General features: G+C 43.6%; 1 protein-coding gene across 1 annotated transcript in view; it reads right to left on the reverse strand.

Annotated features, from left to right (window-relative positions):
* LOC120532339 (diacylglycerol kinase theta) overlaps positions 1 to 27,924 on the reverse strand; it is a 280,803-nt gene that overhangs the window by 88,866 nt on the left and 164,013 nt on the right. The window contains exon 3 of the mRNA XM_039758242.1: positions 7,235 to 7,334. Coding sequence (XP_039614176.1) covers positions 7,235 to 7,334 — 100 coding nt within the window. The remainder of the gene's footprint in view (positions 1 to 7,234; positions 7,335 to 27,924) is intronic.

Genomic DNA, 27,924 nt, shown 5'->3' on the forward strand with positions numbered 1-27,924 from the left:
TCTGTCCGGCAGACTGCAGTTTGTGAGACTCAAGGACTGTGTGGGCAACACTGGGGCACTACAAGGAATAGTGCTATCTCATTTTCTCTTCACTATAAACACCTCAGACTATAAACATAACACCAGGTTATGTCGCTTGAAGAAATTCTCAAATGATTCTACACTTATGTGGTGTACTGACAAAGGGGATGAGACAAAGGAGACGAGACAGGTGGAAAGGTTTGTTTCTTGATTCAAAGAGAACTGTCTGGAATATATGTCCAGTACAGAAATCCTCACCCTTGGACCTCTCTGCCAAAATTTGTACAGTTCCCTCATTTGATCTGGGGAAGATCATAGACTATGTCCTGACCCAAATTTATTATTGTGATTTATAAATATTTCAGCCATGTTAATGCTCATAGACTGTGCTGTGCTGGAAAGGGAATTTATGGAAATGAGGTGTGCCTTCAGTACCATCCAGCCATTCCTGTTATGGAGTAAGCTCTGAGAAGTGCAAGGGGATGTTAACATTATACAAAATTACTGGTGTCCTAGATAATGGACTATCAAGGTGGTGCACTCCAACCAGTATAATTGGGGGTCCACATCAATGGCATGCTGGATTGCACAGAGGAACTATAGAAGAAGGGGCAGAGCAGGCTTTTCTTCTTTAGGAGACTGTGTTCCTTTAATGTGGGAAGTGACATCCTTCACATTTTCTACATGTCTGTGATGGTCAATGTGATTTTCTACATTGTAGTATGCCAGGCTGGTAACATCACATCAAGAGAGGCCCACCAAATCAACAAGTTAATTTAAAGGACAGGCTCACTTATAGGATAGACTCTGGACCACCTGGAGGTCATAGCAAAGGAGAAAATTAAAACCATTATGAACAATGCTGCACATCCTGTCTCTGACACACTGACACTGAGGACTTTCAGCCAATAATTTATTTAACAGAAGTGTGTCAAGAAACACGACGGGACTCCTGTATACCAACACTAATACACCTGTATAGTGCCTTCACTGGGACTGGGGCTGCCAAGTCAGAAGTTTTCTTTCTTATTGATGTTCTTGATTTTTAGTCATTCTGATGTGCGTTTAGACAATAGATGCAAAATGATGGTGACTCTGAGGAGAAACGATCAACACACGATTACACAGTATCACGGACCAAGCCGAGTTTTTGCTTTCTAGAGCTGGTTCAGTTACAGAGAAACACACTTTCGCACAGATAGCAGTCTAACAAATACAGGATCATCTGCAGTTTTGCACAAGTCACATATTTCACGGTAATAAAAACCTTTACATGTGACTGATTGACTAATACAAGCAGTTCCTGTGTCTTGCAGAACACTCACAGAGTTCAAATCCCTATTCCTCTGCAACCTGACACTTCTGAAGACAGCAGTGTTTGAATTCTTTTTAATTCCAGGGAGACTAGAACGGAGTTAAATGTCTGTGGAAGTCTTTTAAGTTCACTGTTGGCTTTTTGAAAGACTTCAATATTGTTTCTAACAATTCACAAAGAATGATTAAAGGTGTTTGCACACTCCTAGTCTGTTTGATTTTTTTCCGAATTGGGGAATGTTTTGTTACTTTGTCTACATTTCTAGTTAGTTCGGGTGGTGTTTCAAACACACTAAAACATACCAATAAACATCCCGTGGACTTCTTTCAATGAGGATATCCAGGGGGGAAAAAACATCAGGGAGGGTCAAAAATCTTTGGAGAAACGTATCGCCACATTTTCCAAAAATATTTGGTTTATTTACCAAACAGAGCCTGGGGAGCAAACCTCTTAATATCGAACAATTGGAAAAATACTTGAAAACCATGTGCCACTTACACTTGGTACAAAAAGGACATGTTTTAAATGGACAAGTGTACAAAAGAAGGCAAGCCCTGCTGAGGGCACACACTGATGTGAGTCACGGTCGTCTTAACAGATCATAGCCCCCCCTAGCCCCTGTTTTGATAGCAAAACAGAAGCATATATAGGCATCAGAAAAATGTGGACCCCTATGTTCGTGGGGGCAACTGCCCAGTGTGCCCATGCATTAGTTAAGACTGCCCTGATTTGAGTTAGTTTAATGACAGCAGACATGTCAGGTGAGCTGCAATTAACTGAATGATGTTGTGTACTTACACCACCACATGAACGAAAACTCAGATTAAGTTATCTCAGATCACATGTATTCTGTCTTAACTCATCTATAACTATTTGTTAATAATGGTTATTTTGGAATTTTTGATTAACTTTTACTGTACATGTCAAAGTTAGTGTATCTACTTAGCTGCATCACACCAGGCCCGTCGTGACAAGGCAGGCAAACCAAGCAATTGCTTGGGGCCCCGAGCTGGCCTGGGGCCCCAAGACAACGACTGGTTAAGAATAAAATGCAGCGACAAACTGTATGAGCACCCCATTGATAGTGAATGCAGTAAAGTGCAATGACACTGTTATCGGGATCCCCCTCAAGGGGGCCCCCCTCGCTGACAGCAGCCAGCCAACCACGCGATCTCTGCTGCCGGCAAAATACAAAACTTCCTCGGCAGTCATGAAGCGGAATTATGCTTCAGGAAGCCAAAAAAGAAAGAAGAGAAAGGAAGAGGAGGATAAGAAAAAACAAGACAGTGGTAAGTGATAAATTACACACATAAAATAGCTCTACTTGTCTTGTACAAATGGTGCAATTTTGCAGCAGGTAGGCTAGCAGAAATATGTACTGTATGGCTATGCTGTGGTTCCTTTGCGTGCGTGCGGGGGGCCTCCATGTCCATTTTGCTTGGGGCCCCCAAATTCCTTCAAACGGCCCTGCATCACACCTGAGGACACCTCCACCTGCGGGCATCACTTTGGTGGTGTAAGATTAGGGGGTCGCTCATTGGTCTCACAGGGCACTGCTATTCGTTTCTCCGGACCCGATCACAAGTGAGTTTGCACCTTTTTTGTTTGTTCTTTTTTTCAACTGCTGTATGATCACGTGTGCGAGGGGCATGTATCAGGGGTACCAGGCTTACTCTGAATGCCTGGTAATTTTGCTAATTTCTGCGCAAATTTTGTCACATTTTTACTTTTGTGTGCATGGACTTTTACCTTTTTAATGTTTTAATCCTCCATATTAACCCTCAAGTCATTAGGCTGTGAATTAAATTCCCTGATTACAGGCAGCAGATGCTTAGTGTAACGACCACAGCACACACAATTTCATGCAGTTAGATCGTTCTCACATCAAATCACATTCATAGTAATGCAAACCACTCCAGGGTTGGTTTGGTCTGTACCCAAGTGCGATTGGCGTGTTCACGTCTAACTTAACAAACCCAACTTTCAGGGAAATTGTACTAGAGTTCAAATGAAACAGGGGCGAAAAATTGCCTTAAAAGGATAATAAAAATTGCCGTGACCCTGTGTTCGGATTCAGCGGGTTGGAAAATGGATGGATGGATGGACAATTCAAAGTTTTATTTGTGCAACTCTAAACCCAATATGTGACAACGATGATGCTGCTTCAACTCTAAACCCGATGCACAACTCTAAACCCGATATGTGACTAAACCCCGATGATGCTACACGATGCACGATGCAACTCTAAACCCGATATGTGACGATGATGCTACACGATGCGCAACTCTAAACCCGATACGATGATGCTACACGCGCAACTCTTAACCCGATATGTGACAACGCGCAACTTTAAACCCGATGATGCTACGATGCTCAACTCTAAACCCGATATGTGACGATGATGCGATGATGCTGATGCTACACGACGCGCAACTCTAAACCCGATATGTGACAACGATGATGCTACACGATGTGCAACTCTAAACCCGATATGTGACAACGATGATGCTGCACGATGCGCAACTCTAAACCCCGATATGTGACAACGATGATGCTACACGGCGATATGCAACTCGATATGTGACAACGATGAACGCGCAACTCTAAACCCGATATGTGACAACGATGATGCTACACGACGCGCAACTCTAAAACCGATATGTGACAACGATGATGCTACACGACGCGCAACTCTAAACCCGATATGTGACAACGATGATGCTACACGGTGCAGCCTACTGCCTCCATTGATGCAGATTATGTTGTAACTCCTAGGTATCAGAGGTAAGCAGCAGATCTTATCAGTGCTAATCGAGACCTTTCAGCATCAATGGTGATTTGTAAATGCTTATGCCTTATCAGGGCCCTCATCAAGGCACTGTCTTTACAAAAAGAACCAGGAGACCCAACCAAAACACCAAAGCCAAACACACAAACTAATAAAATCGGGAGTGCTCTCCCCTTGACTTTCTCGTATACTCAGATATGGGGATGGATATCTGAGGAGTAATCCGCAAGACAATGATTATATTTTAATATTATGTACATTAAAGAACCGTCAACAATAAATCAAATCAAATTCATAGTATATTGAACAATTATTATAAAAGTAAAGTTGAATAAATTGGACTCTGCAGCTGCATGAATAAAAAATTTGCCTTGATAATTTTATTTTGGCAAACAATTCAGGTAAATTACCACTTTCAGTAAGCGGAAGTGGGTCAGAAGTTGGAAGAGTAATTTAGTAATGTGTGCACAAAATTTTGTTTACGTAAAGCAATAACTTTCAAATATGTATGTGTTACCATTTGAATGTCAAACGGAAAATAGAGAATACCTTGAAAACTGGTCGTTTTTCGAAAAAATGCAAAATGACAAAAAAATGTTTAGAATGTGGTGCTTTACCAAAATAACAATAATTAACAAAGTATATCAGATAAAAATAATATATATGTTGTGGCCACCCTTAACCTTACAAACATTAGCAATTCTCTTAGGTCCACTTGCATGCAGTTTCTGGTGGTCCTTGTGTGGTCAGATGTTCCAGGCTTCTGGGAGAACTTGCCACGGTTCCACTGCACACTTTGGCTGTCTTACTCGTAAAAGCCACATTGGCTCAGTGATGTGGAGATTAGGGCTCTGAGGGGCCATGCCATCTATTGCAGGGTTCCCTAGTCTTCTTCATATGATTTTGGCTGTGTCTTTCATATCACTGTTATGTATGTAGTATAAAGTTGGGACCATTTAGACACCTCCCTGACAGTAGTGCATGATGGGTAAGAATCTATCTGTACTTTTCAGTAGTGACAGGACTATCAATTTTGATCAAATCACCAAATCCATCTGTAGAAATGCAGTCCCAGTCCTGTACAGAACCTCCATTTTGTTTCGCTGTCACCTGCTGACGTTCACCTATGAATGTTCTCCAGCAATACCTCCTTCTGTTGAAGCCAAACATTTCCAGTTTTGACCCATCAATCTAAAGCTCCTGCTGCACCCCAAGTCTTTGCATAGGTGAGTAGTTTGGTTTTATTCTCACCTCGAATGAATGGCTTTTTGGTGAAAACATTCCATGAAGACCACTTCAGATAAGACTACTTTGGACTGAGGGTCCCATTGGTTTCTGCTAGTTCTAAGCTGGCAGTAGTGCTGGACATCTTCCAGTGTCGATGGGAATTATTTTTCGGAGCTGACCACAGTCCACAGCCTTGCCTGTTTATTTATGCTTTTGCAGAAGAGCCTGGACAGCACATCTGGAGACACTTGATATACTCGATGATGAAGGATGACCACCTATGTTCACTTCTGCCACGCTGCAAGATTTGCAGGTTAAACTGTCACATCAACCACAGTATGGCAGCCCCTTGCCACAGCTCGTACTGTTTCGGTTCCCCCTCGACATGATGTCACTGATCATTAGCACCTTCATCAAGCACTGGGCTGTGCACCTTACAAAGATCTCACGCTTTTTAAATGGAAAGTACTTTATTATTACTATATGTTCTCTTTTTGCAGAAGGAATATTTAGAACTCCAAAAATGGCCTCTTTTCTATTGACGCACTAAAATTGTTGCCCAGGACAAATATTTTGGTGAACTTTCTAAAGTGTCTTAAAACTTTTGCAGTATTGTACTTAACAGAGGACTAGAGGTGCAACCATATCCTTTGTTTGATTTCAGCCTATTTAATCTGAGCAGCACTTCTCTCTCTACAATTTCTCAGTCCCTCAGGACCTCCTTAGTAGCCCCTGTTACCACAATCATTTACATATTTTAAAAACAGCACTGGCCCCAACAGTGACTCCTGCTAGACACCCCTCTTAATGTCACCCGATTCTGATGAGGTTCCTCGCACCATCACACTCTTCTTCACCCATCTACACACCACACCCTGAACTCCCATTTCTTTTAGTTTGATGCCCGACTTCTCATCTTATCATATGTTTTGTGAAAGTAGTTCATGCCACTCCTCTGCTTCCGTCCTCTTGTCACTTCATGAATTCTCTATCCTGCCTTGGCCTGTCTTGACCATCTCTCCTCTTGCAAGATGTGCCAAGACTGGACGATGCTTCTCCTTTCTTGTTCCAAAACTGTAGAATGATCTCCCTTTGTGTACTCAAACTGCACCCAACCTACTCCTGTTTAGGCATCTTTCGAAAACGCACCTTTCCACGAAACGTTTTGGAACTGTTCTACAGGATAGCTCCTGTAGTACTGACAAATGGTTTAGAATTCAGATTTGTGTCTTAGTCTAGCTGCAGCCTGAATTATCTAGTAGTAGTACAACTCCACCTTGCTTGTGTTGCTTTCATAGCCTGCACCCTCTAATCATTCATTGCAATGTATCTAATAAGGTCTCCAGTTAAACCAACCAATACGTGGGATAAAATCCAGAAGACTGCAAGGAAAACACACGCAGACACTTGCAAAAATGCCACGCTGCCAACAACAAAGTATGGCATTCAAACCCAAGACGCCATACGGTCCCACAGTCAAGTAAAAGTAAATGAAGCATCGCATACAAGCCCCTGCAGGCCTCTACCCACATGCTGGAATACAAGCAGAGGTACCCGCTGCACACTTGTAGCGGCAGGCTTTAGTTTTTGGTCTTCAGCTGGTACTGCATGTTGTGGGCGGACAGTCTGGTGAAGCTTTTTCGCCCCCGCATCATTTATTTTGTAAATTTTCACAGGAAGTCAGCTCTATGCAGCAGTTGAGGAGATGGCACGCGGGTCCCTTTGTTACTAAAGAACAACTGAAAACTGCTAAAACAACTATGAGAAGAAGAGGCTGCTCATTTATTTGTCATCTCCTGCTCTCCTCCATAACCTTTGTGACCCGACGACAAGTTGGCCAGCTGGCCTACCTTCTGGGGTGGGGACTCGAGCCAATACCGTACCTTCACAGCGTAAAGTGGAGCTCTCCTCCAACTGCTTTCTGCAGATGGCGCAGAATTTCTTCTTGTGGCCAGGAGGACCAAAACAATGGGAGACTGGCATCTGTAGGACATGGAAAAGAAAACAAAAAACAAAGACATCTTAGCTTTTTCAGAGTGGAACTGAGGGGTTCTCTGACCATCCACTCACATTAAGGTGCACAGAACACACTAATGAAAGCCGCCATCTGCGGCATGTCATGCTCTCCCCGACAGAGCTTAGCTTGATGGCATCATCTCTGTCTTCTGTTATGTCATTTTTAATACACTGTAATATAAAATTGCTTTGTGTCAGCGCTCACACTTCAAGGAGCTTTAAAAAAAAAACAATCATAGGTGCATAACGTCAAGAAGAGACTTTGAGAGGCACGATGGCACAGTAGGTGCTTCATGAATCCAGCATCCCAGGTTTGATTCCTATGCCCAAGTACTAACTACGACAAATCTGCACATTCTCCTTATGGCCAGGCAGGTTGTCCTCCAGGCATTCTGGCTTTACTCACACATTCCCAATGGTATTCAGAGGACGTTAACTGGGGACTCCACCTGGTTAAATAGGTCCTGCTCAATTATACATTAGCACCAATCACAGGCTGCACCATCTCAAGGCGCTAGCAAGACCACGACTCACTGATCTAATGGCTGTCAGATCTATGTGCCTAGTTATAGACATCTGCTGAAATCCATTTAAACCAATGTGTTTCATTTACTGATCATATTACTGTTACGTATTGCCTCTCCATCCCATCATAAGAGCGTCTTTCCTTCATACCTATCCATCCATCCTTGTTATAAACAACTGTGAAATCCAATCTATTGTGATGGATGGCCAGGGCCAGTACCCAACCGGGATGCCAGCTGGGTGGAAGGATCGGTGGAGACAGCACGTTTGGGGTCTTATCTTTCCCAGGGCACTAGAGGGCAGCCCCCGCTGGGTTGCTGCAGCACCACGGATCCTCGCAGGGAGTTGCAGTTTGGAGCAGCCCTGTTGGGTTCTGTGGGTGCCACCAAGGGGTGCTGCAGGTATGGCTGGGCCCTTTGTGGCACCATTTCTACCACACCCTGAAGTGCTGGCAGAAGAAAGTCAAGGAGCACCTGGAGCACTTCCGGGTGCTGTATAAAAGGAGCCATCTCACTCCAGTCGAGGAGCCAGAGTCGGGAGGTGGAGGACAACGCTTGAAAGGAGGAATGGAGGGGAAGAGAGAAAAAGAGAGAAGAAGAAAAAGGACAACATGTGTTGTATTGTGCTTGTGAACTGGGCTGTACTCGTGGGAAACGGAGAAAGGCGTTTCCCCACTATAAATAAACGTGTGTTGTAAGGTAATACTGGGCTCTGTGTCTGTTGTGTCCTGGGTTTGGGGAGCTGTATGCCCCCTGGTGGTCCACACTATGTGAAACAATATTGTGCCTTTCACATCTTTAGAACTATCGACCCCCATTAAATTTAATAGTGGAATATATTGTGGAGACTGGCCCGGACACAGACAGGTAGACACGTTCATGTCACCAACAACATGTTTATTTACACTACTATATACAAGTAATAAGTGCCACACAACCCCAAAGTCCTGGCCACAACAATATGCCTTGTCTCTTCCTTCAGGACGCCTCCTTGCCTCCTCCAGAGACCTCATCCTCTTCCACCCGACTCTAGCCATTGTATGAAGGGAGGCAGCCCCTTTTATGCTCCCCCGGATGTGCTCCAGGTGTGTCCCAGCAATCTCCCACCAACACGCCTGAGAGTGGCGAAAGTGCTGGCAGCACTCCGGGTGTCCCTGCTCCTCTCTTCCCCTCAGCACTTCCGGGTGTGGCGGAAGTGTTGAGGTCCAGGGCTCCAAAGGCACAGGGGCACCCCCTGGTGGTGACCACGGGCCCCTACAGGGTTGAGCTTCAAAGCTCTGTGCCCGTGGCCCCCAAAGGTACCAGGGCTATCAATTTACATGCTTCCATTAGGTCAGATTATCTCAGCTTACAACGTGAGTTACCACAGCTATGCTGATGACACACAGCTGTACTTATCAATAGCACCTGATGACCCCGACTCTCTTGATTCACCAACACAATGTCTGACTTGTATCTCAGAATGAATGAATAGTAACTTTCTCAAGTTAAATAAAGAGAAAACTGAAATCTTAGTAATTGGCAATAATGGATACAATGAGGCTATTAGAAATAAACTGGATATATTAGGGTTAAAAGTTAAGACGGAAGTAAAAAAAACTTAGGGGTAACCGTTGACTGTAACCTGAATTTTAAATCGCATATTAATCAGATCACTAGGACAGCATTTTTTCACTTAAGAAACATAGCTAAAGTTAGACCTCTTATATCACTGAAAGATGCGGAGAAATTAGTTCACGCGTTTGTTTTCAGTCGACTAGATTACTGTAACGCACTCCTCTCAGGACTACCCAAAAGAGATATAAATCGTTTGCAACGAGTGCAGAATGCAGCTGCTAGAATCCTAACTGGAAAAAGAAAATCCGAACACATTTTTCCAGTTTTGATGTCACTACACTGGTTGCCTGTGTCATTCAGGATTGACTTTAAAATACTGCTTATGGTTTATAAAGCCTTAAATAATCTGCTCCATCTTATATATCGGAATGCCTGACACCCTATATTCCAAATCGTAACCTTAGATCTTCAAATGAGTGTCTCCTTATAATTCCAAAAGCTAAACTTAAAAGAAGTGGTGAGGCGGCCTTCTGCTGCTATGCACCCAAAATCTGGAATAGCCTGCCAATAGGAATTCGCCAGGCTGATACAGTAGAGCAGTTTAAAACACTTCTGAAAACACATTACTTTAACATGGCCTTTTTATAACTTCACTTTAACTTAGTCCCGATACTCTGTATGTTCAATTCATCATAATAACTATTCATAGTGGCTCTAAAATCCGTACTGACCCCTACTCTCTCTTCTGTTTCTTTTTCCGGTTTCTTTGTGGTGGCGGCCTGCGCCACCACCACCTACTCAAAGCATCATGATACACCAACAACGATGGACTGAAAGCCAGAAGTCTACGTGACCATCATCATCAGGTCCTTCCATGAAAACCCTAAATACAAAGAGGACTGTTTGACTTATGTTAGGTAGATTGCCAAGAGGGGACTGGGTGGTCTCGTGGTCTGGAACCCCTACAGATTTTATTTTTTTTCTCCAGCTTTTGGAGTTTTTTTTTTTTCTGTCCACCCTGGCCATCGGACCTTACTCTTATTCTATGTTAATTAATGTTGACTTATGTTTATTTTTTATTGTGTCTTCTATTTTTCTATTCATTTTGTAAAGCACTTTGAGCTACATTTTTTTGTATGAATATGTGCTATATAAATAAATGTTGATTGATTGATTGAGGGCGGTTGCCCCCACATGGTCTGAGGAAGGCATAAGCCCTCCTCCGGTCCTCCTGGGCGTCCCAGCAGGGTCGCCCCCCCAGCCATCTCTGATAATACTGAAATTATTTTACAACATCTGCTAGTAATATTAATGTTACTTAATGCCTCCCCTTTATATCTTTCTATGATATAGTGCCTTTCACTATCTATCAATCTCATAGTGTCCTTCTTATCAATTGATCTGTTGAGAGTGGGCGGTGCTGCTAACTGTCTTGTCTTCTTCTTCTTCCACAGTGCAGAGAAACAGTCCAATGAGGGCAAATGACTCCGCCTCTTCCATTCCCATAAAAGCAAAACCACCCAGAAGGGGGTGTCACTTCTTAACCGAGCAACCACAGCAAAGGAGCTCCTCTCCCACGTTAAGGCAGACGAAGCAGTCACTGTTATTCTGGTGATAACAGTTTTTGGTTCACTTTCATGGCATCAAGCATTGTTTTTAGTTTAAAGTGTTAAGTAAAAAGGGAAGGCCAGTTTGGCACCCCAAAATGTATCCTTATTTGAGCCTGTCATTCTCTCAGATAACCACAGTATTTATAATACCTTATCTGTCTGTCAATCTATCTATCTGTCACATACTGCCTTTCTTCTCTATCAATCTATCTATTATGTAGTGCCTTTCACATCTATCTATCTATCTGTCTGTCTATCTATTATATAGTGCTTTCCACATCTATCTATCTTTTTATGTATCTCTTATGTAGTGCCTTCCACATCTGTCTATCTATTATGTAGTGTCTTTCACATCTATATATCTATCTATGTTTTGTGACGGTCAACACGCATGTACAGGCGTTCAGGTCGGGATGTGTATCTGATTCTTTACCTGGAAGGACAGGGGGATTCGTTAAATTTCATGCTCCCTCGAACTGGCAGCAACCTGGGAGAGAGGGACACCAGTGGACACCCACAGGGCATGCTGGGAGTTGTAGTGCTGTAGAGCAGCCCTGTAGGTGTCCCTGGGTTCCACCAGGGGGTGCTGTGAGCAGCTGTGCTCCAGGGGTTTTGGGACTTCCGAAGGAGCTACGCACTGGCACCAGAAGTACTCCCAGGCTCGAGATAAAAGGAACCAAGCGGCCACATCCGGTGAGTCGGAGTTGGGAGGAAGGAAGACAAAGCTCACCTGGAGGTGTGCAGGAGAGGAAAAGAAAGAGAGAAGAGGTATTGTGTTTATCAGAAACCCATTGTGAAGGAATTTATTGTTAAATAAATCATTTATTTGAATCCGGTGAATGTGGTGATGTCTGAGGTTAGGGAGGCTGCAGTGCCCCCTACTGGTCACAGTATATATAAAAATATTTATAACACCTTTCCTCTCGATCTTTTTGTCTGTCTATCGATCCTTATTATAAACAGCTGTGAAAACCAATATACAGGGGTGAGTGTATCCAGCAAAGAGTGTTACTCCCTGGGAATGAGTTCTTTTTGTAACTGCAACATGTTACATTACCTGAATCTATATATATATTAGTGATACAGCGGAAAGAAATCACATAGGAGAAGTAACTTCGCTTTGTTTAAAGCAAGAACCCAGTTCGGGAGTGGGGGCCCGATGTGTAGAGTCTGCTAGTTTCGCCACTGCACTGGAAGGATTTTCAGGATCAGATGACGTTATCTCCCATCTGTCTGTCGGCTTCAAAGGTGTGCCGAGCAACGTTCCAAGGCTTTACACTCTTTCTTCATGTGCAGGCCCCCACTCAGGTGAATCATGCCATTCGAAACAAGGCAAATACAATTTCATGCTGACTTTTGACACATAAAAATAGTACACAATGGTCCTCAGTCTGACTGCCCATTTCACAGTTGTCCGTAACTGTCTTGTCTTGTAATGCTTGCCTAGCAGTTCTTATATGGTGAACCCTGTGCTAAATCTGGCTCTGTGTCAACAGTGCATGTGAGTAGAAAAAGGCAGATTTACAAAATATACTTGCACAGAGCACAGTGACATATTAAACTTATACACTTACTATAATAGGCAAAAGGAGGTTTACGGTTGTGAGTACGCGAAACACACAGTTTATTCTTGTATTATTATTTATTTATTAATTATTGTATTATTTATTTGTCCTATACTAGCCATCCCCCATGGCTCCGCACATGTTGTGGTGAAACAGGACAGTGAGGAGGGCCCTGCCTGGCTCCCCACTCCTGATGTCACGCTTCATACTCCCCTTGGCCCGCTGTGTCTCTCTCGGATTAGTGCGAATATATCACTCCTGCAAGCGCACTATGAATCTTAGCACAATGAGAGAAGTCGTAAATTCAACCGGAACGTTCCAACAAGGCGCCCTGCCTGGGGTTTGTTCCTGCCTTGCGCCCTGTGCTGGCTGGGATTGGCTCCAGCAGACCCCCGTGACCCTGTTTTAGGATATAGCGGGTTGGGTAATGACTGACAGTCCATCAAATTATAGAACAAAACCTGATCTATATCTGTTAAGCAGTTCTCTCGTTTGCTAGCTAAGCCGAGGTAATGAATGCCCGATGCTGGCGCGTGACTCAGGAAGGCCCCGCCCCCCTCGTCTCGGCACACAGCCTCTGTCTCGGATTAGCCCGAGTATATCACTCCTGCAAGCCAACTATGAATCTTAGCGCAATGAGAGAAGTCGTAAAATCAACCGGAACGTTCCAACAAGGCGCCCTGCCTGGGGTTTGTTCCTGCCTTGCGCCCTGTGTTGGCTGGGATTGGCTCCAGCAGACCCCCGTGACCCTGTGTTAGGATATAGCGGGATGGGAAATGACTGACTGACTGACGTTCCATCAAATTATAGAAAAAAGCCTGATCTAAATCCGTTAAATTGTTCTCTCCTGAAAAACGGACAGACAGACAGATGTTGGATTTTATATAGAGAGAGATTATAATTAAAGTGAGCTCGAGTGTAGCAATCATGACACGCACAACACCTGTAAACCTTGTTTTACCCACCTCTGTATGTGCCTTTCATATCTTTTAAGTAATTGCAGGGATATACTGTATCTACTGTAACATTTTATGATACCTGCTTATAACAGTAATGGTATTAAGTTCATATCTATGACGCAGTGCCTTTCACTGGCTATTGATCTCAGAGTGCCATACCTATTGGTTGGTCTAGCTATCATTTACAGTGGGTACGGAAAGTATTCAGACCCCCTTCAATTTTTCACTCTTTGTTATATTGCAACCATTTGCTAAAATCATTTGTAGTGCCTTTCATCTCTGTGTATCAATCCTACATAGTGAATTTCTGTCAGTCTTATATGGTGCTATTTCTCGGTCTCATGTGGTGCCTTTCCCCTCTATGAATCTTAAATAGTGGAAATCCTCTCTATCTCTGACAGAGCAGAAGGCGCTATATGACAGACAGAGAGAGCAGAAAGGCACTATATATCTACCATATAATGCTTCTTCAGCTCTATCGCTCTGCCTCTCTCTAGCATAGGGGCCCTTCCTTTCTATCCAATCTCTATAATGCTATTCCCATATATCTATTCTATAGTGTCTTTCATCTGTCTGTCTATCTGTCTCTGTCCTTGCTATAGACAAAAGTGAACACCTATCTATTTCAATTGTTTTTAAACCACTATGTAAAATAAAGATGGACTAAGAAACCGAGAAACATGCAGTAGCCTTTCATGCAGAACTGCTCCAGGATAAGAAGGAAACAAGCAGTCCCCCTTAGCAGCTTACGACAGGACGCCACCTCATGAATTTGTCTCCTCTCGCAGAATGAATGTTAGGGACCCTCATGGTAATAATGGTTTTGGAACAACATCAACTTTTATCAGGACACAAGCCATTTGCAATATCTCTACAAACGAGAGGTGTCGCTCGGGGGTCCGCGTTTACAGCATCTTGAAACGAAGGCCGGGTATCCATGGCAACACCATCTGAACAGAGGTATGTGTAATGATGAGGCCTCAAAGAGATCCACTTACAAAGACGGCCGTGGAGCAGAACGCCGGCCCAAGGGACAAACCTTGCGGCCTGTCGATCTTTGACTTGGTTTTTTTTTCCCCCATGTTGCAATGCCACTCTCACTTCTCTCCACCGGCTCATGGATCTTTTTCATTTCCCAAGCTGGAGGGTAACTTTTTATTTATTTTCCTGATTTCACAGCATGGACTGAAATGCAAACTGTGAGTTTTTTTTGTATTTCTTCCAGGAAAGCAGGATGGACATAAAATTAAAAGAAACACCAAAAAAAGACCCCCTGCTCGTTTTCTTATCATGTATGGCACCTACTCAGTTCACATCTCTTTTTTGTAAAGAGTACATGCTCTGACAGTTTTGCTAATTTTTCATCCTAACACACACAGCAGCACGCATCACCAAACATCTGGACCAGACTGACTGGCTTAAAACACCAATTTCCTCATCCCAGGTCTAATGACAGACAAGCCAGTGTGCAGCCATGAAAGGGATCACTGCAACGAGTAATGGAGCCGACCTTACAAAGCACTTAAAGTGCAACCTCACCAATTACTGAAGAGAAAAGTGTTAACAAAAGGATGGGTTAGAAGAAGTAAGAGCCACGGCAAGGAAAACAGAGAGAAGAAGGTGGGCCGAGGCAACCGGCTGGCTTGCAGATGGCTGGTGGCACATGGTGAACTACGGCACACTTATAGGCTGTCCTCCTCTTGATTGTGGGCACATCTAACAGCCATGACAACCCGAAGTACAAAGGCTTCAAAGTACATCATGACTGGCACGATAAGCAAACAAATTAAGACACACATTACTATGGAGGAGCCTTCACTTCTGCTTTAGCAACTAACGTCAGATCAGAGAAAAAGCCACATGTCTACCTGGTGGCAAATAAAGTTGTATGCACTTATCTATCTAATATATAGTGCCTTTCACATCTATCTATCTGTCTGTCTAATATAGTGCTTTACAGGTATGTCTCATATTATATAGCATTTCCACCTATCTATCTATTATATTGTGCCTGTCACATCTATCATATAGTGATTTTCCTATTCTATGTCTATTATACAGTGCCTTTCATATTTAAATATCGATTATATAGTACTTGTATATCTATCTATTATATAGTGCCTTTCATATCTGTCTATGTAATATATAGCACCTTTCACATGTATCTATTATATAGTGCCTTTCCTATCTATCTATCACATAGTGCCTTTCCTATATAAATATCGATTATATACAGTAGTACTTACATATCTATCTATCTAATATATAGTGCCTTTCACATCTATCTGTTATATAGTGCTATTTCTATCTATCTATCGATCATATAGTGCCTTTCATATATAAATATCAATTGTATATCTATCTATGGACATCTGTGTACAAGTACATGAAGCTGTGTACACAATCTATCCTTTACACTGGTCATTTCATAATCTATCGACACATTCTTGTCTGTAGACATCTGCATAAACCCATAAACCCGTTTAACTAGTTTGACACAGCTGCAGAAAACTATTTCATTCATTTTACAGTATAGGGGCCTTTCCAGATTTCTGATATTAATGCTATATAGTGCCTTTTATTCTATTGCTCCTTCCCTTTTATCTATCATGCACTGCCTTTCATTGTATCTATCGATCCAGCGGCCATAACACCTGCACTTTTGAAGAAGTCATCCACCTGAAGCTAAACATATTTGAGCCCAGCAAGTGCTCAGATGGGAGATCATCTATGAAAAGCTTGGGCTGCTGCAGGAAGAGGTGATGGTGAGGTCAGCAGGGGTCGCTTACAGTGCCACAGTGCAGTGACGCACACACTGTGCTGTAAAAATGGCACCTTTTAAATTTGCCTATCTAATGTAGTGCTTTCCATGTATGTTTCATTATATAGCATTTCTATCTGTCTATCTATCATATTGTGCCTTTAACATATCTATCTTTTATATAGTGCCTTTCCTATCTATCTATATATTATACAGTGTCTTTCATATCTATCCATTATATAGTGCCTTTCCTATCTATCTATATATTATATAGTGTCTTTCATATCTATCTATCCATTATATGGTGCCTTTCCTATCTATCTATATATTATACAGTGTCTTTCATATCTATCTATCCATTATATAGTGCCTTTCCTATCTATCTATATATTATATAGTGTCTTTCATATCTATCTATCTATTATATAGTGCCTTTCCTATCTATCTATATATTATATAGTGTCTTTCATATTTATCTTTCTATCTATTATACAGTGCCTTTCACATCTATCTGTCTATCTATCTATCTATATTTGTGTAAAGACAGCTGTTAAACCTACACAAACCTGTTAAATAATGCAGCACACTCCATTTCAAATCTATCTAGCACAGGTAGATACAGCTGCAGGAATGAATTAAAACCATTTCATTATCCAGTGCCTTCCAAATATACACATTCATCCTTCTATTTTCTTAATCCACGTAACCAGGGCAGGGTCACAGGGCAGCCACAGCCTATCCCAGCAACATTCGGCTTGTGATTCTCATGATTCATTTTGTCTCCCTTCTTGAAGATTGGAATCACATTTACAACTTTCCAGTCCTCAGATTGTTCTCCTTTTTCAAGTGAATGTTCAAATATGCCTAATAAGGGTATACTGATGACGTCTCTCATTTTTTGGTAAGATCCAACCAGATCCAGAGGTTTTATTAGCTAATAACATATTGAGGGCTTGAACTATAACTGACCCTCCCATTTTAAAATCTGTGAACTCCGAGCTTGTTTCTACTTCTGCACTGAGCATTCTGTTTGTTTCTTCCTTTGTAAAAACTTGGATGATATACTGTATTTGTTTAGTTCGTTTGCTGTTTCCTTCTCATTTTCAATGATTTCTACTTTTGTGTCCCTGAGGTTTCTTAAATTCTCTTAAACCTTCTCTTCTCTTTCTCGTCTCAACTGTTCTCACCCAGGTGACACTTACGTCAACAAGATGAGCAGGTCAGACCAGACCTCCTAATCCCCAACAGCATTCCAAAGGCTCCACGTCTCTACGGCTTGTCATGGGGTCTGCTTTGTTAATTATCTTGTTGGGACAAGATGATGGTACGCACAAGTACACAACGTTTTCCCACTTGATACCACCTTGTACGTGTGATGGGGCTGAATCACATTACAAACACCGCAAATCTTTCAGTGCATTGACAGGGTTTTAGGCCAGGAGGGCTTGATCCCCCACTGCCAGTGACCCATTCAGAGCTGCACCCGGTTGCACTTATTTTTTTAAGCTGTGTGAGGTCAACAGGGTGGTCAAATAGCTGAGAGCAACCAGGGGCTTCTGTGAAGAAGCCAGAGGCCAGCTCTTACATTCTGCCAATGTGATCTTTTTTTTCTGTAATGAACTAACGCACTAATTTAAGCTGGGCTGAAGTCGAATGGCTGTGCCGGTAAAGCGAAAGGAGGCAGAAATAAAGAGAAGCAGCAGAGCGAGAAGAAAATCTATAAAGAGGACGCTAATATCTTAGCACAGCCGACCGCCCCCCCGCGGTATGAGCCTCCGCCGCCACGCTGCCTGCACTTCATTTTCTGAGCTTGATAAGGCTGAAAAGGTTCTCAGATCCATCTGATTGTTTTCTGGCCCAGCTTTATATCTAATGAGCCCTCAGGTCTTGAGCCAGAGGCTCTCATGTGAAGAACAGAGTAAGTAGCCAGGTGGGGTGGGCAACAGGGAAATAAAAAAACTAAAGGCGGGTGTGTGCCAAGGCACAGAATCCATCTGTTATCAATGCCACCTCAGGGAAGCTGAGCTTAACTTTGCAGTGTGGCAAAAACCAGCCCTGAATTGGAGGCCCGTCCATGGCAAGGCCTAAACAAGCGCAGTTTCTCACGTTTGGTGATATGGAGACACCGCTAGACTAAATCTTTACTTACACTCACTTTCAGACTCCTTTAATTATTTCAACCTATGGAGGTGGGACCACCTAATCGATCGCAGGCACTGACACAGCTGTCACACTGCACAGAGACATTGGAGGCTGACAGAGAGAGAGTGTGAGAGATGAGCTGACGTCATCAGTAGGTGCTCTGCTCACACTGTGCGGCTGAATCATGGAGGTCTCCTCTAAGCCAGAGGTTGTGGGTTTGCAGCGGACCACCTGCTGTTTATTCGAGTGGAAAACCTATGTGGTCTATGGCCGGTCAGTCATCACAGCCAATACCCCCAGGCTGCCAGGTGGAGCCCTCACCTGCAGCATGGAGGTGCCCCGAATGCCAGCAGGTGATTATGGACAATGGAGATTTTATCCACAGCCCTGCTGGATACCACGGGGGCCGCTAGAAGGCGCTGCAGGGAGGAGCAGCGAGTATTTTCCCTACAAACCCGGAAGTACGTCCAAGTCACATGGACAAAGGGAATGACGTGCTTCCGGGTTGAAGAAGAGGAGTTTTTATGTGACCCAGAAGTACTAGGAAGTCACATGGACAGGGGTTGAGAAGCACTTCCGGGTCACAGACAATTTATAGGACTGTGGGAGATCCCAGGGTTGAGCTGAGCTGGGTGGAAGGATGGCAACGTGTCTGGGAGAGTGGAGGATTTATTGTTTATTGATTGTGTTTATTTATATGAGTATTGTGGAGAGGAGAGTGCTTTGTGCACATTATTATCATAATAAACTCATAATTTGGACTTTTTTCTGGTGTCTGACGTATTGTCTGAGGGTTCATGAGGACGACAGTGCCCCTACCTGTCACACCTTCTTTAACTCCGTTCAGTGCTCAGGACACGTGGGATTTCCCCGACTGACCCCCAACCCCCCGACCAAATCACTCATTGTACTCTTTGTTTCATTCTTTCTCTCCCAAGAAAAATACCCGTCTCTGTCCTCTACTGTTTACTTTGCAAAGCATCCTTGCGGCAAAGTCAGGTCCGCGCCCGATTGCCATTTGAAATAAATAATCGCCGCACCTCGTGGCTTTAAGGCGGGCGTGTGGTGGCGTGGGGGGAGTGGTTCCCGGGTACGAAGCGGTGCGGGCGTTTCTGCACTTAAGGAACAGGTGAGGAGTCCCCTGTGGCCATAATTGATGCCAGGAGCTGCTAATCGCCACACCTGTGCCACATCCCCATTTTACAGGGGAGAAGCGCGAGTGCTAGGAAGAGATCAAAAGAAAAAAAAAAGAGAAAAAAGATGGAGGTTAAGAGAGAAGGCAGGAGGCCGTAAAACCTGGTGTGGGAGTGAGTGAGCAAGCAAGCTGAGGACAGCAGGCAGATCTGAGCGAAGGCAGGCAGCTGGGAGAAGAGCCCCCTTAGGAGGAGTGTGTGGCTGATACTCGGTGGGGGAGGCGGTCGCGACCGGGAAGGTGAATGGCTCACCACGTAAGGCAGTGGGGGGTCAAGGGAAAGAGCACAAGCGTGAGTGCCCTGGCCATTGGGGTCCAGTTTGTAGCCTGGGACCTAACACCCAGACTTCTCGCTGCTGCCCACGAGCGCTTGATCGCTCATCCATGCACCGCGTGTCTCTCTCTCTTGCACCGACTTGCTTCCTCGCTCCCTTTAACCTCCGTCCTTTCTTCCTTTTTCTCGTTCTTTCTCATTTCCACCCCCCATAAGACTCCAGTTGCACTGGGCTGGCAGTGGCGTGGAGCCTTCCCGTGCAATTGGAGTCTTATGGGGGGTGGAATGTGGTGTTATGGGTCCACAGCTCGCTGAGCAAAGGCTGTCTTTTAAATAAATAATCACCGCCCGGCTTAGTGGGGGCGTAGTGGTTGTAGCAAGCCGCGGGGCGATCTGCGGTGTGGGCGTTTCTCACCGAGTGCAACTGCCCACATCCGTGATTTGTTCCCGTGGCTAATGTGCTGCAGCTGCTATATACAAGAAGCGCGAGTCGGTTGGGAGAGTCAGGGAAAAGAGAACGAGAAAAAGAGAGGACGGAGGTTACATGGGAGCGAGAGAGGAAGCAGGTCGGTGAGAGAGTGCGTGTTCGTGGACAAGCAATCGAGCGCTCGTGGGCAGCTGCGAGAAGTCTGGGTGTTAGGCCTACACCCAGAAGTTGATGTTGGATGTCGCTCCCGCTGAGCGATCAGGTAGCGGGAGTGACCAGGGGAAGGCCGGAAAGGCAGCGGAAGTCGGGAGGCTTGGAGTGGCAGTCCTTGGTGTGGGCGTCCTGGAGACCAAGGAGTCCAAGTCTCGAGGCTGAGATGAGTGCCAGACTGAAGCCAGGGATCAGGAGGGCTCCAGTCTCGTGAAACGCAGTGAGAAAAGGGCAGCTGCAGGGAGCGCCTCGCGTGTTGCATGGGCCCGTATGGGAGAAACAGGTGAGGCGCCAGCATAAAAGTAGGCACCGAGATTGTTGTTGGATTTTAAAGACTGCTTCCTGTAAGAACGTTTTAACCTCCGATTTTAACGGATTGGTTTTTCTATTGGTTTTTACCTCCACATTTGTCTTTTAAAGATTATTTATTTATTGAACTGGAAAGCACTGCACTATTTATTGAACACTGGTTTTGATTGTCTTTTTAATAACAGCACTATGCACCTTTTTATACCATCCCCTTGCTATGTTGCTATGTTGTTGCCTCCATTGTCTAGCTCACTCGGTGACATTATCGACGGTGTTGGGTTCAAGGGTTCCCGAATAGCGATGGGAGCGTGGAGCCAAACCCACACCGTCACAGTCCTGTAAACCTCTGCCCCTGACTTCTCTTTGGTCTCCTGTCCCTTCACTCTCTCCATTGTAAGACTCTGTTCTAGAAACTACCAGCACACCCAGTTCAAAAGTCTACACAGACTCCATCCTGTGGTTTCTGATGGGCCTCACTTCAGATCCTCTGTGTCATTTATGTCTACTTGGTTTACTTTTCTCCACATGTCCTGCCACTGTCCCTTTGTCTTGTCCTTTTGGACACACGTATGTCACCTACTGTCTACTGTCGTCCTTTCTTCCCTGCAGTATCCCTCGGTTGCCTCAAATCTTTTTCCTTTTAGACCTTTTGAGGCTTTCGCTGAAATCCTCTGAACACAAGTTATTCTGTCTGGGCACCCTGGCCGCCAAACTAATTATGGAAGAGACCTGAACGCGGGTTGGATAATGACTGACTGACAAAGCAAACATTAAAACTACACAGATGTCAGTGTTTCGTTTTCAAAACCTGAACGGTGTTAACGTCAATGCCACATATGTTGTGGTCGTGTCAAAATGCTAATAACCTGAAGCACAGTTTTTTGTTTTTATTTTTAACATATGTTAGGGGCACCAAGGGGTTTATTTTTAATTCCTGTCGGCCCACACATTGTTCTTCACGTTGTTTGAGTAAGAATAAGTTCCGATTGCTGAAGTAATAACGTCTGACTTTTCATAACAAGTCCCATCTTGGTGCAGAGCTGCTGACTGAGAGACTTTACAGAGCAGATAGGACATTTAAAATGCACCAAATCACAATGTTATGTTTAGATGGAGGGTCACCGTCCACTAGTGCAAATAAAAGTGGGCTTAATTTTAAAAGTCTCTCTTTGGTGTCCTCCTTACTACATGTGGGAATGGCTTGGGACCCCATGACACAGTAATTTGTTTTAAACCTTACAATTCCCAGGTATTTGATTCAAGTGCAGGCATCTGGATGTGCGAGGCCAACGCATCACAGAGCTGTCACACTGAAAATGAAAAAAGCAACAAAAAGCTTCAAACAGAGCGCCTATAGTAGGGGTCCCCAACTCCGGTCCTGGAGGGCTACAATGGCTGCAGGTTTTCATTCTCACCCTTTCCTTAATCAGTGACCTGTTTTTCCTAATTAACTTCTTTTGAATTCATTTTAATTGACTTGAAGACACAGACCCCTTGTTTATTTTTCTTTAGCTGCCAAACAATAATGAGATACAAAATGAGCCAAAACAACTGGTGTCCATCATACAATATCTGAAAATAAAGAAAGATGAAGGTCTCAGGAATGCTAGGTCCTAAAAGCATTTTCACAGAGGTTTTAGAAAAAGAGAAAATCAGCAATTTCAGAAATGTCTGCTATTGACCAATGAGAGCAGCAACAAGCCATGGAATTAAAGAACGGGTTTAATTAACAACAAAAATTGGCACCTAATTAAGCACTGGGTTGGTGTTTGAGGCCCTGACTTAGGTGGTCTTCTGTTGGCTCCCTCACTTCACATTTCATTTCTGTTTGGGTGCCATTTAAGGAAAGAAATGAAGCAATTCAGGGGAACAAATCTTAAAAAGGGTGGCACGGTGGCTCAGTGGGTAGCACTGCTGCCTCACAATTAGGAGACCCGTCTGGGTTCGCTTCCCGGGTCCTCCCTGCGTGGAGTTTGCATGTTCTCCCATGGTTTTCCTCCCACAGTCCAAAGACATGCAGGTTGGGTGCATTGGCGATTCTAAATTGTCCCGTGTGTGTGCCTGGCGTATGGGTGTGTGTGTCCTGCGGTGGTGGGCTGGCGCCCTGCCCGGGATTTGTTCCTGCCTTGTGCTCTGTGTTGGCTGCCACGTGACTCTGTGTTAGGATATAGCAGGTTGGATGATAACTGACTGGTAAACCTTAAAAAACAAGGCAACTAAAATTAATTCAAAAGAAGTTAATTAGCAGCAAAAACAGGACACTAATTAAGAAAAGAGAATAAAAACCTGCAGCCACTGGGGGTCCACCAGGACTGGAGTTGGCCCTGGCCTATAGGAATTCTTCACCCCCTTTTATTGTTATTGGGTTTAACTTCAGAAAAAAAGACTCTTTAAAGCTGCAGTGAAAGATCTCTGCAAACTGACAGAACTGTAATCAAGCATCGAGTCAGAGTTGATTAAATTTGACTTTTTTTTTTTTTACACTCTTTTTACACATCGACAGAAAAAGACTCTTTCATGTCAAAGTGCAAACAGATTTCTTCTAAATAGAAGTGTAACGCACAAAATAATTGATTGCGTAAGTATCCATTCCCTTCATGTCTTTAGCAGATGACAGCCATGGCAGCCTGTTGGTCTGCGCACAGGTCTCTCTCTCTAACTCTCTTTTTCTGTTAGCTTTGCACATCTGGACTCCGCCATTTCTCTTCTTCTTCTTCTTTGTAAAGCAGCTCCAGCTCTGTCAGGTGTCACGGAGATCCTGAGTGAGCACCGTGAGTCAGGTGCAGCCATAAATTCTAACTTGGTTTAAGATCTGAGTGACTCGGCCACTCCAGGACTTTTGCATTGATGTTTTTAATGCCATGTGGGTGCACCTTTGGGCTTTAAGCTTCAGCTCGTGGTCTTGCTGGAAAGCAAATCTTCTGCCATGGCACAGGTTTCTTGCAGACAACTTCAGGTTTTCCTCCAGAATGTACGTGACCGCAGACTGGGGTGGCAGCCAAGACAATGCTGCGGTGGCTTTGGGACAAGTCTCTGAGTGTCCTTGAGTGGGCCATGCAAAGCCCAGACTTACACCCCATAGAACATCTGTGGAGAGACCTGAAGATGGCGGTTTACAGACACTTCCCATCCAATCTAATGAAGCTTGAGAGAAACTGCCAGGAAGAATGGGATAAACTGCCCAAATCCAGGTGTGTAAAGCTTGTCGAGACTTAACCAAGAAGACTCATAGCTGGAATTGCTGCCAAAAAAGTACTGAATTAAGGCTCTGAACACTTACATGGCTGAGAGATTTCCATTTTAAGATTCTGAATACATTTGAAAACCTGTTGTCACTTTGTCATTAGAGGTTAGTGAATGTGGACCAAAAGTTATCAATTTAAAATTAAATCTGCAACACAAAACAGCGTGCAAAAAGCGAAGGGGTCTGAATACTTTCTGAATTCACTGTACATCTTTGTATGTATTGTCACATATCCGTGCCAGAGGATCGCCAGCCAAGCTCTTCCTGAGGAAGTGATACCACCCCAGGTCGAGAGGGGGTGCTGTTGCTAACAGTCTCCTCAGTTTCTTCCTCCACAGTCTTGAGAAACCACCCAGTGAGGGCAACTGACCCCAGAGCTTCAAAGGGACAACCTCCGTCATTTGACCGCAGAGACAACCTAAAGAGGTTAGCGCCAAGTCTGAGGACCCATCAGTGCAGCCGAAAACAATAAGAGGCCACTTGGCACTGCCTTTGTTTTTTTGTTTTTTGTACCATTAAGCATTGTTTTTGTACATATACAAAGTACAGTGATGGCAAAAGTGCATTCCTGCTCCAATGTAGAACCGTCGTCATGATTTGAGTTCACCTCTGTTATAGCGCGTCTATGTGAAAACAGCAGTGTCAAACCCAAGGAGTTGGGATTGTGAACGCGGCTGAGAGAATAAAACTGAACAAAAAAAAACCAAAAAAACAAAGCTAACCTTTACAAGTATCATAAATTACACCGGCTGTTACAGACAGGAATCAAATGTATGTTTTTATTCTAAAATAGTAAGAATAAGAGCAGCTCACTTCTCAAAACGGACTTGTCCAGGATCGGACCTGTGAAGTTTTGATTACCAGTCAGTTGATACTGTTGCGCCACCGAAACGCTCGTAGCAAATGCGTGTCAATGTCGCACCCTAACGCGGGTCCTTTTTCTGTAGTTATATTTTTGAATAAGAAGCGCACTTGTTCTGTTATATTTGTACCTTTTGTGAAAGTGTTTCATTGATATTTGGAATTCAGGCTTCACACATTGTACACTTCATGTCTACATTTTGTCAATTATTACTAAAACATGAAAAAACGTTTCTGTTTTAACAACGTGTTTACATAGATCGTTGTAGACACGGAACACACTTGAAATGCAAGTGTTCCAAATAACGATACAGTATTTATAAAAGGTGTCATTTTGCTTGACTTCTCACTCTATACAACTCTAAGCAACTGACACGCAGGTAAACAGACTTGAGCTGAGAAAACTGTATGGGGTGGGGGGATGTGATAGCAGGCTGCTTGCTGTTTGCTGCTTATCCACGCATTTACAGGACAAAAGACGCTGACGGAGAGGTGCAAAGTGATTTAAGGTGGGATGGATCTATGAGTTTTTTTGTAGGCTCTGGTAATTCTAGTGTTAAGAGGGGTTCCCAAACTTTTTCATATGACTGTATATATATATATATATATATATATATATATATATATATATATATATATATATATATATATATATATATATATATACTGTCACATACGTGCACATGGGAGGCAGCTAAAGGGCGCAAAAGAAGGTAATTCCCGGTCAGACCAACGGGTGGCAGAGTGCATTAATCCTTTCTTTTGCAGGAAACTCTGCCTGGAGTGGTGCAGAGATCGGGAGGGGGAGTATACAGAAGGTGACAATGCTTAGAATGCTGTAATTCAGCATTTTTTTTTACCAATTGTGTCTCACCTTGTATACACACACGCACACATTTTACATATATATTTTGAGGTTTCTGAACTGTTTTAGAATATATGGCTATAAGTTACATAGTACCTAGCAAATAATACACAGAGTACATGACACATGTTTCACAAAAGTGCGTACACCTGATGAGCCACAAATAGGGCGATATGTGTGTCGTTTACTCTTTGTATTATTTGGCAGGTACAATATAACATGTCTATGATCTGCTTCTCGCAACCGAGAGGACCTGGCATCTTTGTGGCATCAGGCCAACTTTTGTGGGCACCTGTCTGCTTGAAAAATACAGTTCAGTTGGACGACACTAAAAAGAAAAATGTGTTCATTCAATCATTCATTTGTTCGTTCATTCATTTTTCACCGCTTATCTGAAGCCAGGTCGTGGGGGCAACAGTCTTAGCAGTGAGGTCCACATACGTCCTTTTCCCCAACCACACTTGCCAACTCATACTGTGTGATCCCAAGGCATTCCCAGGCCAACTGGGAGATATAATTCACCCAGATACTGGGTAGAATAAGACAAATACAACGTGAAAACGTAGAAACCAAAAAACAGAATTTATATTAAAGCAAATCATCAGGAGGCGTAGAACATGGGAAAGAGCAAACTCCCTGTGGATTACTTTGTTATAGGATGTTCCGCATATCCTGTTGCCTAGTAACAAACTCAGGGCTGCTCCACAGCCACAAAAGAAAAAGGAGTGGAAGGTCTAAAATGCAGTTGCTCTCCATGAGCTGTCAGGATAGGCTCTGGCCCACCAAGACCCTGTGTGGGAATACAGAGAGTTGTAAAATAAATGAATGACTCACACTATAGTCTGTCTATTGAAGAAAAAAATAATAATAATAATAATAAAAAGTCATTCTGAATGCTTGTCCACTAAATGACAAGTCCGTAGCTTTGGCAGTTTCCGGGAACTCTGCTATTTTTGAATCAGGCAGTTCTGAATTGCTGGAAACCTCTGGTCAGTTTTAAGTCTTTTCCTTCCCTTGGGTTGACAGTTGCTGTTTATAGCACCAAAAAACAATAAAAGTGCAGCCAAGTTTAAAAAAAATAAATAAATAAAAATATATATAAAAAAAAAGATTTTTATTTTTATGCCTCGTTTATTTAACTTTTATATATCAAAACCACACATCAATCATTACTTTTGTGTGGTGTCTTTCATAGCAATCACCCCTTAGCAAGAATAGGAATGTGATAATAAAGGACAGATTAGGGTCATAATGAAATACATTTTACAGCATAATTCAAACATGAGGTAGACCTCAGAGACAATGGGGGGAGCCCACAAACCTGACTGAATAATCTCCTTAATACATGCGTGCCATCTTTTGACAGATCCTTAAAAACGGAACGCTATCGGCTGTGCTGTATTTCATTCAGTAAGGAAGATGTCCATGGCAGACCAAAAAAGTCCTTTTGGTATCCATAGGTGCCTTCTCAGCACAAGAACTTGGCTGTCTGGAACCAATGGCTTCCTGGACCACTCGTAGTGTCTGCGTTCCCACTGCACAACAGAAACTAACCTTTATGCAAAATACGTGACGTGCAAAAAAGAGTGATGCGCTGCAAAGTGAGGGGCGTTCAGGAGTCCACGGAGGACCCCTGCACCTTATTGGTTTGAACCAATCGTGACTTTACGAGATGAGATTATTGCTTCAAAGCAGTGAATGGCACAGCCCACCCTGCTTGGGAGGGGAGCTATAAGGAATAATTTGGTGCAAAGTGGGGCGTGATCAAGAGTCCGTGGGGGACCCCTCCATTGTATTGCGTTGAAGCAATCGCAACTTCACAGGGTAAGATTATTACTTCAATGAAATGAATGGCACAGCACACCCTGGAGGCAGCTATAATGAATGATGTGCTGTGAAGTGGGGTGCACTCAGGAATTCACAGTGTGACAGATGGGCCAGGAACATGGGGACACCGGCCAAGTGGAAGTACCGAAGGAGAGAGCACGACTGGGACATTAGATGGCACCCCTTTCTGGGTTGCTGTGGCAGCACGGATTCCCACAGGGAATGCTGGG

The sequence above is a fragment of the Polypterus senegalus genome, chromosome 7 (assembly GCF_016835505.1).
Source record: "Polypterus senegalus isolate Bchr_013 chromosome 7, ASM1683550v1, whole genome shotgun sequence".
Taxonomy (NCBI): Eukaryota; Metazoa; Chordata; class Cladistia; order Polypteriformes; family Polypteridae; genus Polypterus; species Polypterus senegalus.